Here is a 14,868-nt window from a genome sequence, read left to right on the forward strand (position 1 = left end):
TCATTTGGAACAAAATAACCAATATAGTCTAGATAAGAAACGGATTCTATAAGACTCAAAGGTAAATCCAAACCAATTACATATCTAATAGATTTTCTTCTATGGTCTAGGGAGTTGAAATTTCTTACTTGATTTTGGTAGATGCCATGAGATTTTGCACAGTTGCGGTGGTGGGAGATCAACATTTCTGTCCCATGCTTTTTGTTGTCGGCGGAGACCATTTCACCCCAAATGTTACACTTTCCACACTTTTGTGAATCGGGGTTGAGGCAACGTTCAAAATATTTCCACATTTCGGATCGAGTCCTCTTGTGAAACTTTGTTTGTGGTCGGACTTCATCCTCTTCTTGTGTGTGTTGAGTTTTTGGGATGGATTGTTGTCGGGGTTGGATTACGTTGATAGGAGGTTGCTCTTCATCATCCACAACATCCTCCTATTCATCCACCTCTTCGTTGTTGGATGGAGATTGAATTGTGTCATCGTCGTCTTCATCTTCATCTCGATAATTTTGTGGATCTTCAAATTGGTGTGTCATTTGTGGGACATAGCCTTCGTGTGACAAATGGTCGGGTGGTGGTGGGATTTGAATGGGTGGTGAAAAATAGTGTGGGGAAACATTACACGGGGATAAAACTTGAAAAATGGGACATTAGTAAGGAAATTGAGGTTGAGGAGTTGGATCAAATTCCGTGAAACCTTCGGTGCCACCGGGTGTGAATTCTTGATATTTTGATTTTCCTCACCATCTATTTAAGAAGATAAACTCCATATTAGTCTAATAATGTCCTTACAAATTATCCTTCAATATTTTGTCTCCCTCAAAGTATGAAAATACTAGATTTTTTTTTCTTGTAACCAGGCACAATAACATATATAGCCTTTATAAGTAAAGTAATTCATAGCTTTCTTCTATATTTAAGAGAATGGAAATGCATTTAATTTACTTGATATTTGAGTGCTAATCAGGGTCAAACTTTTGTTATTCTAGTTTGGCAATCTCCCTCAAAACGTTTATGAATTCTTTTCTCCCACGAAACTATGAAAATACTTCAAACTTTTCATTTTTTGAGATATTTATATAAATATTACCATTTTATCACCAGTTTACCAAAATCAACAATAAAACAAATCTTTACGAATTTATTAGTAATTGAGTTGTGAAAAGGCTGTAATATCTTTAATGAAACCAATCACAAAATCAATTGGTCGTAATTTGTGATCAAGTGATCACAAAAATTAAAAAAATTGTGACAAATCAGTCATGGGATTCAAGATTTCGTGATCAACCTGATCACGAATTCTCTTATTTATTTTCGTGAGTGATTTCATTAAAAGTATTACATTCTTTTCATAACTTAGATCCATAAATATTTTTTTTATGGTTGATTTTGGTAAAGTGGTGTTGAAATGGTAATATTCATGTACGATTTTCTATAGCCAAAAGAAATGCATTTTCTTGACATATTTATTTTACTTACTAAAAGAAATGCTATTTTGAGGACAAGACTGCATGTATTAACCCATCTTGTGCTTACAGAGTTTTACATGAAAAACCACAAACAATAAAAACGTTTTTTTTTTTTTTTCGCTTGAAAATAAAGAAGAAAAGGACATGCATACTCCAAATTCAGCCCTTGTTAACATGTCGTATATTGGACCCAAAAAAAAGAGACAAGTAAACCAACCAACCAAACAAAGAAGAAGTCTAGTTAGTTATTTTTGTTGTAGAATTGATATCCCAAGGCAATGGCGACGAGCAACAAGGGCAACAAAAACTGCAAGATCTTGGCAAAGCCGCCTGAGGAGTCCTGGGCCTGAAATTGGGCCTGTAAGTTGGGCCTGTAGTTGGGCCTCTCCGGCAGAGTGGTGATGTCGATATCGCCCACAAGGTACTTCACCATCATCTCCCTCGCCGTGTCACTGTGTCCCACGTCCTCGAAATCTTCCGTCGCGTCTCTCTCTGTATAGTAATTAAGTCCATTGTTAAGTAACAATATTTATTACTTTTGTACAATTTTAAATATAGTAATTACCTGCCGCTAATAGCAAGACTTCGTCGCCGCCGGGGTGTTCCTCCAGAAATTGGGTCACATTATAGACCTGAACCACTTGAAAAAAAATGATGATTAATTATTGAAATGAAATTTATGGAAAGGCTATTCGTTAAAGTTGGTTGAATTTTGTTGGACACAAAAAAGTCATTCCCTATAATAAATACGGTGTCATGGGAAGATTGTGTACTGTGTCCTCGTATTGGAATAATATAGAGCTTCTTTACAATAATTATAAAAACATAAAATAGAAGAGTTTATTCTGCAGATAGTCTCATGGGTCATGAGTCATGATAAATTGCCGAGTCTTCTTTTATTGATAGTCGCTAATAGTTCTTTATCATTTAAAACAGAGTTCATGAGATATATTGTAGTGCATAATTTTCTCTGCTAATTTCAACTGAGCAAGAGCTGTAAACATTGAAAAGCAGTTGAAAAAACCATTCTAAATATCAAATTGAAAAACAATCAAAATCACAACAGGTTTGTGTTAACCAATCCTTGATTAATTACCTAGTTCCTAGATTTCTCTCTCGAGCAAGTTTTTGGTGATTCAAAATATATGAAACTGCCAAGAAAACTTCAACTATGCCCAATCACACCCCACCAAAAAAATAAACTCTAACTTTTGGTCTTTATGGTATATTCAATGAGAAAGCAACTAGAGCCACACATCAGATTTGACTTGAAAACCAAAAGGTAATTGTTTGTAAAAACACCAGCACAACTAGGAGTCTGAATCAATTTACGGATTGAAAAGAAAAAGGAACAAAGATCTGACCTTGCCGGAAATTATAATCCAACAGTCTAGCTTGTGGTTGTGCTTGGCCACCTCATCAAAGTGAATTAATTGGCCTTGGCGATCTGAATCCATATTCTTTGCACTCTGTTCTCTTCACATAAAGTCAACACATACACAAACATAAAAATAAAAAACAAAATCAAAATTATTTGTTGGATCAGATTTACGGATTTTTCATTGGTGTACTTACAATGGTGAGATGAGACCAAATATGAAAGAGAATATGAAATCTCAAAGATCTCTCTCTCTCTCTCTCTCTCTCTCTCTCTCTGGGGTTCTTTCCCAGTATTTGTAGGGGAAAAAAAGAGAGATGTAAGAGAGTATAGCCTACTAATTTGGACTCACGTTTTCCCCAATTTTTATTGTAAAATCATGTCATGTATACTGTCACTTTTTCCTAAGACGAATAGTGGATCGGGAAGGATATTATTTTAATAAATACCTTCCACTTGATTTATTTTGACAAAACGCAAGGACTCAATTTCAGTTTTTCGAGTTAGGTTTGCTGGCATGGAAACGATTACTTTTAGTTTTTCAGGTTTTTCATACATATATTTCATTTTTCCGAGATTATTTTATTTTTTCATAAATGATAGGCATGAATTGAGTCACAAATTCACAAGATGTTTTAATGCCCAATAAAGCAGAATACTAAATACTTGAGATTCTTCCGTTAATATATATACACACACTTAAGATTCTGCAACGTCAGCGTGCATTTCTTCAGCTTTTTTTTTTTGTTGCATTTTGTGGTTATAGCTACAATGTTGGCAGCTTAATTTACTTCTGTCTTTTCCATAAAATAAAATATAAAAAAACAACACGCACAAACAAAAATACACACATTATAAAAAATAAAAATAAAAAATAAACACACACACACGCACAGCACACACACAATTAGGTGAACATTTAGCCCCTATGATGCATACATAGCTCCCTTTAAAAAAAAGTTATAAAATATAAAAAAAAAATGGTATAAAATAGCCAATTCAAACTATGGTTTTTGCAAAATAGCCATAGTTTCATTTGTTTGGTAAAATAGCCATCTCTCAAAAACTTTAATCAGGATTGAATCGGCTTCGTCCTCATCGACGGAATCAGCTTCACTCTCGCCGCCGGGGGAATCGACTTCGTCCTCATCGGCGGAATCGGCTTCATCCTCCTCGACCACCACTCCCTCCGCGATCTCGCCGCCCTCGCCGTCTCCGTCATCGCCGCCTCCGGTGACGACGTTGCTCCGAGAATCGTCTTCGAAGAAGGTGCCCTAAGACCGTCGAGTCTTCTCCCGCAGCGATCGGGTTCCGCCGCCGCCGTCGGAGCTATCGGGAACATCGCGAGCGTCGAGGACCTGCTTCGCCGAAGAAGGAGATGTTTCGGTTCTGCTTCAGATCCTCGTCTCCGGTGTCAAATCTGATGCACGGCTGGATCTGTTGGATTTTCCAGATTGTCATTAAATTTAATCCTGCCTTCATTAATTTTAATCTTGTCTTCATTAGATATAGCAAAATAGCCAATCGAGAGTACTACGATTTTTAATCATGTCTCGATTAATTTTAATCCAGCCGTAAACCTTACATTCTGTCTTTATAGTTCGTTGGGATTAAATTTAATCCAACCTAGATTACTTTGACTAATTTGCTTATAGTTGACAAACTATGACTATTTTACAAAAGCTTAAGTTCGCTTGACCCAATATAAAAAGCGGTTTATAGTTGAAAGTTGATTTTTGATAATAGAAGTCAAATTTATTCAGCTTTATCGTGCATTTAATGTGTTAAAAAATTCTATTAAAAGTAGGGGCCACGGCCATTGAGTTTCTATATTGGGCTTTTTTTTATTATTATTTGATATATGTGGGCTGCGGTGCAGATCACAAAGACCTTCAAATTCATCGGAAAGAGCTAAACTAGACGGTTTACATTTCTCCGAGTAAGGTAAAAGGCGAATTTATACCCGTAATTTTTAAAAGCAAGAGGATCCTACATATAAGACATCTGAATAAAAAAAAGAAATCGAGTGCTAATATGTTATTCTGCTGAAGAGTCCGAATCTCAATGTCAAACTGATATTGTTTTACAAAATTAGACATGTATACGACCTTTTCAAATAATCTCAAACTTCCTTAGCCGTCTCATAATTATGTCAATTGAATATATATATCGATTGCTGAATCAAGATGTTGATCAACGCTATTAAATTTGAGTTGAAGGCATCCCAAAGATCCAAATGATTTGCAAAGCTCTCCTCCTTATTTTTTTTCGTCTCCTCGCAGTTACGATTCTTTTTTAAAGAAAATTCTCATCCTATAACTCTAATACGAATCTACCCATTAAATTGCACAATGATGAGTTGAAGCAAATCTCTAACTAAAGAAAACACGTGGAAAAACAAAATCCCAAATGAGTACTATACGAAATCATGTGAGAAAATAGTTACCCCAGCTAGGACTGAGATCAAACAGTGAGAAAGATAAGAGTGCAATTCTTAAACCAGCGACATATGTAAACAAGGTGTGATCGGTTTGATCACCGATACACTAATCCTATCACAACAAATCAAAGCTACTATCACGTTCAAATTGGCAAAGTGCGTAAGACAAATCTAGGAGAGAACAAAAGCAGGTTTTCATAATAACATATCATAAAATAATACAAAGTGAAAAATAAGTAGTCAAGACTAGTGATATTGCGAATCCAATTTTACTGGGTATATATATGGGATACCAAATGTTAAGCTATAATCATTTTAATACCGATATCCGATTTTCACTGATCCAAATTTATCGCTATATCAGATACTGATTGATATATTCTATAAAATAAAATATTAAATATATCAATTTATATATAATATATATATATATATATATATATATATATATATATATATATATTAGAATAATTTCCTCTATATTATATTTCCAAAAACAAAATTACTTCCATAAATTTTTTGTAATGTTATAAATTTATATATGCCTTATTTTGTTCCAAAAAAATTATGTCAGACCTTTTCTTTTTTCGTTTAACCCCGTTAGTAATAATTTTTTTTTTAAGTGCTTTGAACTTGAACTCATGTTTGAGGATGTATAAGCCCATAAGGGAAACATATGGCTTTCTTCCATTTGATAACAAAACAACCTCGTCCCTCCATTTGGAAAAACACAGACGGTCTTTTAGAGGGGAAACAATCGTTCTAACCATTTTGTAAACGAGAACGTCTCTGAGAGGCGTCTGGAGACGAGACGATCCTAGAAACGTTACACAACCGATATATAGTTGTTTTCTTACCGTTGGTAACCGACAGTATATTGAGAACCATAACTCATATATGCAGTTTGTGATTAAAAATAAGGGTTGTGTTGCTAATTAATTAGCCACGTAAAAACATATATTTTGATAAATAGTCAATGTTTTATAAATTTTATACAATAGTCGTTAATAAAAATTAATTGTATAAAAATAATTTTGCCCATATGTAACGTTTTCATGAATATAAAATTAATGCAACACAAAAAGTGGACCATGGCCCACGTTTACTCGTATTTACGATTTATAATAAAAACTTAAATAAATATAAGTCATTAAATATAGGGCAACAGAGCAAAATAGCATTCTTAAGTTAGGTCTATTAACAATTAGCCATAGTTTATATAATTTTAAACAAATAATTAGCTGTTTAGCCATCTAAAACACTAGCAATTTGGTTTTAGCCAACTTTTCGTTAATTTCCCGTAAATAGCCATCTTGCTTACGTGGCAACTTATTAATTGAATTAGTTTTACCTTTTTGTCCTTACGCTATTTTAATTAGGCATTTTTTTAAATTTCGAATTAAATATTGAAACCGAATAGGGAAGTTTTCAAATTTGAAATTTGAATTTTGAGCAGATTTTGAAAGTTCTCAGCCATTAATTGTTATGTATTTGGAAATTTTCAGCGTTGACTTTAGGTAATTAGTTTCTATTTTCGTTACAATTCATTATGGATAAAATCTGTATATATATTCTTCATTCATTGATATTATTTTGTCTTCCATATATTCATAATTTCCAGAATTTTCGTGCCCAAAATATTTCCAGAATTTTTTCAGTTTATTTACACGAGTATACTGTAAATAGGCTTTGTATTTACAGTGAATATACTGTAAATAAGGTTCGTATTTACACGAATACACTGTAAATATGATTTCTATTTACACGAACATACTGTAAATATGATATCTATTTACACGAACATACTGTATTAAAAAAAAACCATAAACTTCTCTCAGCAAGAAGCTTGTCGATTTGCACATGCGTTCCAGGAACAAGAATGAACTTGATTCCCAGGTTATAAAGGAAAGCAATATCTTGAACTGAAATAAAATTCATCAACTTTGAACTTATTAAACAAACCACGACATAAAAAATAAAAATTAAAAAACATAAAAAAACGCTGAAATTCCTGAAATTCTCCGGTAACCCTTCGTCGGCGGCGCGCTCGGCGGCTTGCGGCGGCGCTCGGTCGCAGCGGGATGGCGCGCGCGAGGAAGAGAAGCTCGGGTTGGTGCTGGTGGCCGTGCGCAGAAGAGAAGAAGGAGAAGAAGACGACGGCGCTCGGTCTCAGCGGGATGGCGTGCACGAGGAAGAGAAGCTCGGGCTCGGGCTGGTGCTGGTGGCCGCGCGCAGAAGAGAAGAAGGAGAAGAAGACGGCGGCGCTCGGTCTCAGCGGGATGGCGCGCGCGAGGAAGAGAAGCTCGGGCTCGGGCTGGTGCTGGTGGCCGCGCGCAGAAGAGAAGAAGGAGAAGATGATGATGTTTGGTCCGAGCGAGAAGAGAAGAAGGAGAAGAAGATTGCGTGTATCTGTGGTTTAATTACAGAGTTTAATTATTTTAATGATTTTAATTTGCGGCAGTTATTATCCGAAGATATTGTTTTTAATGATTTTAATTTTCGTGAGGTTAATGGGCGGGAACGGTTGAGAGATTATTTTGGTATTTTTATCTATGTAAATAAATTGGGCTGGCTATTAACACGAAATTAATCAAATATTGGCTAAATCCAAAACTGTCTAAACTGGGAGGCTATTTAGCTATATAACCCAATTTTAAATGAATAGCCAAAGAACTCATTTAATGAGAATGATCTGTCTTCTTTATCCTTAATATTTACGAATACAAAAATAATTCGGATTCTAAAAAAAAATTGATTTTAAAATATTGGATTTAATTTCAAAATCAGTTATTTATTATAAATATAAAAATATTTATTACACTATATTAGATATTTGTGACATTAAAAGTGATTTGACCAATTAAATTGAAAGAATAAGAAAGAGTAAATGAAACCCAATAAATAATTGGGATTTTGACAGCAATAATACCATCTTGTTGTCACTTACCATATTTAGCCCAAAATGAAAAAACTGACACATGTAATACCTAAGCCATTGTGTAAAGACAAGTATACCCTCAGAAATATTTTAAACGCATGCAAACCCATTCCCGGGTATTTTTCATCTTATTCCCAAAAAAAAAGAACCCCTCGTCTTCTCTCTCTCTCTCTCTCGCACGATCCCTCCATTCTTTTCAAGCTCAAAAACGTCGGCATTTCCCTGGTATTCTTCATCTTTTTCCCAAAAAAAAAACCCCCGTCATCTTCTCTCTCGCACGATCCCTCCATTTATTTCTCGCTCAAAAAAATCGGCCATTCCCGGGTATTCTTCATATTTTTCCCAAAAAAAAAAATCCCTAATCTTCTCTCTGTCTCTCTCGCACGATCCCCCCATTTTTTTCTCGCTCAAAGAAATCGTCCGCACGTTCTCTCTCTCTCCCTCACACATTCTCTAGCGAAACAGTGATCCTCCATCATCGTTCCAGGTCGCAAGGCATAACTCAAAGGTATGGGTATCTCTATTTCATTTATTTCGGCCGAGTGTTTGATGATTTAGGGTTTTTGGCTCAAAATTTTTTTGATTTAGGGTTTTTGGCTAAATTTTTTTTTGGGTGTTTTAGTGTATTTGGTGTTTGGGCGAGTGTTTGTTGTGTTTGGCCGAGAATGTGTTGTATTTGGGTGTTTGATTGTATTTGGGTTTGGGTGTTTGAGTGTATTTGTGTTTGGGTGTTTGAGTGTATTTGTGTTTGGCCGAGAATGTGTTGTCTTTGAGTGTATTTGTGTTTGGGTGTTTGTGTGTATTGTGTTTGGCCGAGAATGTGTGTGTTTGTGTGTGTTTCGTGCTCGTGTATATATTTGATTGAACAATGTTAGGGTTTGGCGAGTGTGTGTGTGCGTGTATTTGGTCTTGAAGTTGTTGAAAATTGGTGACTTGATTTGTTTCAGGTTTTATATATTCAATGACGAAGTCTAAAATAACCAAGGTCAAGGAGGCCTCAAACGTTCGAAGAAGTTCTAGGACGGCTTCGAAAAGGAAAATAATTTCGCCGTCCAAGCGTTCCAACGATGACGACGCGTTCGTCGTCGCACCAACAAAGATAAAGAAGGTATAGAATAAAAATGAAGTGACTTAATTAGATGTATGTGCAGCTATTTGATTTTGTTTTGTGTTTGATATAGCCAAAAAACAAGGCTGAGTCATCGGGCGTTGCGACCGCCTTGGAGAGTCCTACAACTGCTATTCCCCGAAAGGTGAGTGTCAGAAACTCATTTTGATCCTGGTTCGTGACAGATGTGTCACAGACTCGATGACTTCGTGACAGATGTGTCACGAAGTCAGCGAGTCCGTGACACATCCGTCACGAAGTGGGTGAGTCCGTGACACATCTGTCACGAACTCAAGCATAATGGTTTCACTAATAATGTCATTGACTAATATGTGTAGGAGTGGAGACGGTTTATACCGGAGTCCAACGTTGAAGGATTTTCCTTTAACTTCCACGGGGGATTGGAAAATTTCCTCGCTCTCTTACTCGGCCGCAGCGCCGAGACTCAAGCTGGATTCGCCCAATCATGTTTTGGGCAGTTCGTGGGGCAACCCAAAATAGTCCGGTCGTCGGCGATTATAAGCCACTTGGTGTTGAGGACCGGGAGCTTCGAGGGCGAAACCACTGACGGGCTTCTGATTGAGATTGGAGGCCAAGTCCGGGAGTTCACGAAGAGAGACTTCCAGGAGATCACATTCCTCAAAGTCGTCGATGACTACGAGGAATTCAAGTTCGAGGGGGTTGTTTCTAATGACAGCCTCTTCAAAAAATTCTTCCCGGGGAAGTATTTGAGTCGGAACTTGATCAACCAATTCTTGGAGGCGAGCGTAGATTGGCCGACAGAAGTTCAGGTAAATTACCTGAAAATTTACTTCGTCTTGAATGTCCTCCTGGCGGACGATGCGAAGAACAGGACACCGTGCGTAGAGCTCATTAAGGCGGTGGAGGACACGGACACATTCGGTCGCCATCCATGGGGCAACGTGGTGTGGAACTACCTTCTCGGCGAAGTCCGGAAGTTTGTGGAGAATGGTGGCGAGCCAATGGAGCAAGGTAAAAAAAAAGGAAGCTCCATCTCCCCGGATTCGTCGAGCCGCTTCAGGTTTGGGGGTACGAGTGTCTTCCTTTCCTGACGAACATGGGGGTTTGTGAGAAAGTCTCCACCACAGCTCGGCCAATAATGCGTCGGTGGAAGTCTATCGGACTTGTTCAGGATGCCGCCATGAGAGGAATCAACTTCAATGAGGTAATAAATTTGTAGGTTAATTCATACTTAATATTGATCACACTCATTTGTTAACTTGTCCCACGTATAGGTTGAATTTCACGGAATCGGCGACACTTCTTCAAGCGTTGCAACCCCTTCTACGACGGCAGCGGGGGTGGACAAACGCTCGGAGAAGAAACCCAAAAAAGACGCCCCACAACCAGAAACACCACCACCACAACCACCACAACAACCGTCCCATTCACAAGCACAGACAGTTGAGGTAACACAATTTTGGGTTTCTATTTTAATTTTAATGAATCCACTCCGTGACACATCTGTCACAGAATGAATCCACTCTGTGACACATCTGTCACGCACTGGATTTACTCGTCAGCCAGCTTACTTTGTTATTTTGGTCATGGACAGTCCCGGCTCGACTCTCTCGAAAACTCAGTTGGAAATCTCGACGAGCGTTTCCGCTATATGCAAGACGACTACAGGAAGTTCAAAAAAGAAATTTTGGACGCGGTGAAGAGCTACAGAGTGGCTCTTGATGAACTAGATCAGTACTACGATTGGAGAAACGAGTTACAGTTAGAAAAGAAGCGCCGGGAGAAGAAAGCGGCCAAATTGAAGAAGTGGGAAGAAGAGATGGCGAAGAGGAGAGCGGAAAAAGAAAAGAAAAAAAAAGAGGAAGAAGAATATGTTGAGAAGCTGAAGAAAATGCAGGAAGAAGAGAAGAAAATGCGGGAAGAAGAAGTGAAGAAGCAGAGAGAAGAAGAAGAGGATAAGAAGAAAGAAGAAGAGGAGAAGAAGAAGAAATAGGAAGACGAGGAGGAGAAGAAGAAAGACGAAGAAGAGAAGAAGAAGAAAGACGACGAAGACGAGAAGAAGAAGAAAGACGACGAGGACAAGAAGAAAAAGGACGATGACGGGGACAAGAAAAATAAGCAGGACAAAGACGACAAGAATAAGAAGGACGATGGCATGGACACATACAAATAGATCAGTTTGAAATTCTCGACACGAGCACGTCTTATCAATCAAGTTCACTGCCCATGGTGTTCCTTCTGTGTCTAAAACCTCGAATTCGTATACTGCAGAAGGCCGGACCTAAAACATAAGCAAAAAAAAGTTTAAACATAACCACTCAGTCCGTGACACATGTGTCACGAAATGACCCGAGTCCGTGACACTTGTGTCACGAAGTGGATTCACTCCGTGACACATGTGTCACGGACTGAAGTCACTCCGTGACACAAGTGACACGGACTCGGGTCATTTCGTGACAGAATTTAAAAATTAAAAACACACTATAACCTGCATATTTGCCGAGACAGCAAGTTTTTTTAACATTTCGGTATGATATTCCATTGACAACACACTTTGAGTTGATGCCGCCTTTTCTCGTCGTTGGTAGAACCAAACTTGCATTCTCTCCCTCAACCAATCAAGGCACTTCACTATTGGAAATGATCTTGCTTTAACCGTTAACGCATTCAAAGACTCTGCGTTGTTTGAAGTTATGATCGTATACCTTGATGTCTTGAAAAAACAACGTGCCCACTTCTCATTTCCTACTTCGTTGACAAGGTACGGACGTATCAACGGGTCTTCCTTGTCCAACATGCGCATAAACTTTTGATATTCAAATATAGTATACGCTTTTGCTGCACCGTAGAACTTCCAATTGAATTCCTTGCCAAGTTTTTTGAATTTTGCCTTGACGTTATTCTTCACGTGGTATGCGCAAAAACCATGTTCTGCTCTTGGAAAAACTTTCTTCGCGGCGTTAATGATTCCGGTGTTTCGGTCGGATACGATGACCATGTTATCCCTCTCCCCCAATGCTTCCTTAAGTTTGTTGAAGAAATAAAACCAGGACTTGGAAGTTTCGGACTCACCAATACCATAGGCAAGCGGGAATATTTGCTCATTTGCATCCATCGCGGAAGCCGTAAACATGCTGCCCTTGTGATAGTTTGTCAAGAAGGTTGCATCAACAATTACAACAGGCCGACAATACTTCCATCCCTCTCTGAACGGAGCCAAAGAAACGAAAAAGTACATGAAATATTTATGACAGTCAGTTTTTAGGTCGATGAGAGAACCTGGATTCTTTTGCTCTAACATGTACTTGTATTTTGCAAGAGAGGCATATGAGTCATCATCAGTCCCATACAAGGATTGTATTGCACATTCTTTTGCCCTCCATGCTTTTCTGTATGAAATATTGACTCCAACCTCTGTTCGCATGTAACTCTGAATCTCCTTTGGGGTACAACTATGTACAGTTGGATCAATAAATTTGTGTTTCACCCTCTCTCCAACGAACTCTGCAGTAGCTTGCGGTTGCCCTTTTTGTCTTTCCTCCACAGAACAAGTGTGTTTTGGATCATATCTTGAACCATAAACACATACACACGATCAAAAACAATTCATCTACGAAGAGAAATGAAATTTCAAATAAAATCAGTTTTTAGGTCGTGAAATTTTACCTTCTAATTTCAAAACAATCCGTGTTCTTTAGCTTAACTGCCCGGACCGCCCAATCACAATTTTTACCCGCACAAATGACATGAAGTTTGAGCGGAGATGAGTTCTTCGTTTTGAACCGATAATGATTATTGATTGCATCCATCCGCAAATGCTTCAACAACGCCGCTTTGTTTGCATATAATCCTTTTTTTTTACTCTTACCGGAGATAAAATATCCAACACCTCAATATCGTTACTCTCGACACATGTATTTGATTCGGGAGCCGTAACCGAACACCCCCCATTCTCTTGGCTCGATACATTCTCTTTTCTTTGTGATCGAGTTGGCGGCTGTGGTGGAAGAGGAGGCTCTTCCTGGTGTTGAGTCTGTGGTGGAGCCTCTATTGACAAAATAACTGGTGGTGGAGACCTTCTGGGTTGGGGTGTTGCCTGGCTAACAGTATTCATGTCATCCAACCCAACAGTATCATTGTCGAAAGCCTCCGGACTTGGTACGTCCCATTCACGTGTCTCGGATATAGGACTCGGCATGTTTGGAATGATCCTGCTTCGATTGCAACCAAATCCACTCTCGCTTGTGTTTGCTGTTGGAGTGGATCCAACCCGTGGAGAAGACGCGCCATCCGCTTTTTTATCCTGAAATGCCTCCGGACTAATCTCAAGTACAAGATTCAACTTCGTCCGGTTCGGTTCGTTCTTCCTCAAGTACAAATAACATCGCAAACTTTCGTCGTCGTCTATGGTTGGCGGTACGAGCCCGTCAGCTTCATGTTTGACGTTGATTGAATGCGTTGCAGGGGTCACGTTCAACCGAGCATACAATGTTTGCATCAAACTTTGGTAATTCAATTTGGTAGGAAGTAAAAGCGTAAGAGTACCACCCTCTTGATATATGCCCGGTTTTACCCATTTCCCGCTATGCTTAGCATATAAACATATTTCCGCCATACCTGTATACGTTCACTCAGTATTAGAAATGAGTATTAAAAGACGGTTATTAACATGGAAAAACATCCAGTTCATGACACTAGTGTCACGAAGTGAATCCAGTTCGTGACACTAGTGTCACGAAGTTCAACACGCCTGGTTGTACCCACTTCGTGACACCTGGAAAATTTCAACACTGAAATTCCAAACACCATTTTTGGCGAAATAAAAACTCAAAAAACCTTTGGAACACGTTCAAACTGAACGGAATCACTAAAAATAGCTCTTAGTTGTTAGAAGAACAAGCTTTTTACCCAGATTTGACGCCAGAGAAGACACTCGACCCAGATCTGACGACGGTGGCCGGAGAAGACACTCGACCTAGATCTGACGACGGTGGCCGGAGAAGACTTGGACCCACGCTGAAGAGGGTGAGCGATTGAAGAGTGAGCGTGAATGAGAGAGTGAAGATGAGAGAGAGCGTGAATGAGGTTTTTTTTTTTTCAGAGAGCGTGAAAGAGAGAGTGAAGATGAGAGAGAGAGCGCAAGAAGGAAGATCTGAGGGGAGGGTAATTGAGGAAATTTTTATTTCTCTTTCCTAGTCAAAGTAACATATGTGTCAAAATATTGGTTTTGGGCTAAATATGGTAAGTGACAACAAGATGGTATTATTGCTGTCAAAATCCCTAAATAATTCCAGTTTAACAAAAAAAAAAAAAAAATCTCATTCAAACGGTAACCAAAGATTTTTTAAAAATAAAAATAAAAAAACTTAAAACGCATCAACTACGGAAGAGGAAACTTTCAAAATTTGGCACTTAAAACCCCATTCATTCATATGTTTCTTAGGGATTTTGTTTGTTTAAAAACAAACGATTCTCTTAAATATATTTTTTGAATTCTGTTAAAAATTTGTTTTTTAATTAATAAACACAGGTCATATATATTTGTTATTTGTG

General features: G+C 38.2%; 2 protein-coding genes and 1 long non-coding RNA gene across 4 annotated transcripts; 2 read left to right on the forward strand and 1 right to left on the reverse strand.

Moving 5' to 3' along the window:
- Positions 1–1,493: 1,493 nt before the first annotated feature.
- On the reverse strand, positions 1,494–3,276 carry LOC149400283 (cytochrome b5-like). Of its 2 annotated transcripts, none has more exons than XM_089613468.1 (4): positions 3,045–3,276; positions 2,834–2,945; positions 2,035–2,101; positions 1,494–1,961 (listed from the first exon to the last, which is right to left on the reverse strand). In XM_089613468.1, the coding sequence occupies exons 2-4, from the start codon at positions 2,924–2,926 to the stop codon at positions 1,711–1,713; spliced, it is 411 nt and encodes a 136-aa protein (XP_089469594.1). In that variant the 5' UTR covers positions 2,927–2,945; positions 3,045–3,276; the 3' UTR covers positions 1,494–1,710. The 2 variants fall into 2 exon arrangements, with proteins under 2 accessions (XP_089469594.1, XP_089469595.1); XM_089613469.1 differs by having other exon boundaries at positions 2,834–2,938; positions 3,045–3,225.
- A 5,953-nt stretch (positions 3,277–9,229) lies between these two features.
- On the forward strand, positions 9,230–10,055 carry LOC149400284 (uncharacterized). The gene is made up of 3 exons (XR_016296821.1): positions 9,230–9,333; positions 9,407–9,478; positions 9,672–10,055. It is a non-coding gene; the product is annotated as an uncharacterized LOC149400284 (long non-coding RNA).
- Positions 10,056–10,316: 261 nt separating this feature from the next.
- On the forward strand, positions 10,317–11,308 carry LOC149400285 (uncharacterized). The gene is made up of 3 exons (XM_089610408.1): positions 10,317–10,519; positions 10,590–10,763; positions 10,910–11,308. The coding sequence occupies exons 1-3, from the start codon at positions 10,412–10,414 to the stop codon at positions 11,306–11,308; spliced, it is 681 nt and encodes a 226-aa protein (XP_089466534.1). The 5' UTR covers positions 10,317–10,411.
- The last annotated feature ends 3,560 nt before the right edge of the window (positions 11,309–14,868 follow it).

The sequence above is a fragment of the Urtica dioica genome, chromosome 4 (assembly GCF_054948205.1).
Source record: "Urtica dioica subsp. dioica isolate 48M chromosome 4, U.dioica_male_clone48M_v1_H2, whole genome shotgun sequence".
Lineage (NCBI taxonomy): Eukaryota > Viridiplantae > Streptophyta > Magnoliopsida > Rosales > Urticaceae > Urtica > Urtica dioica.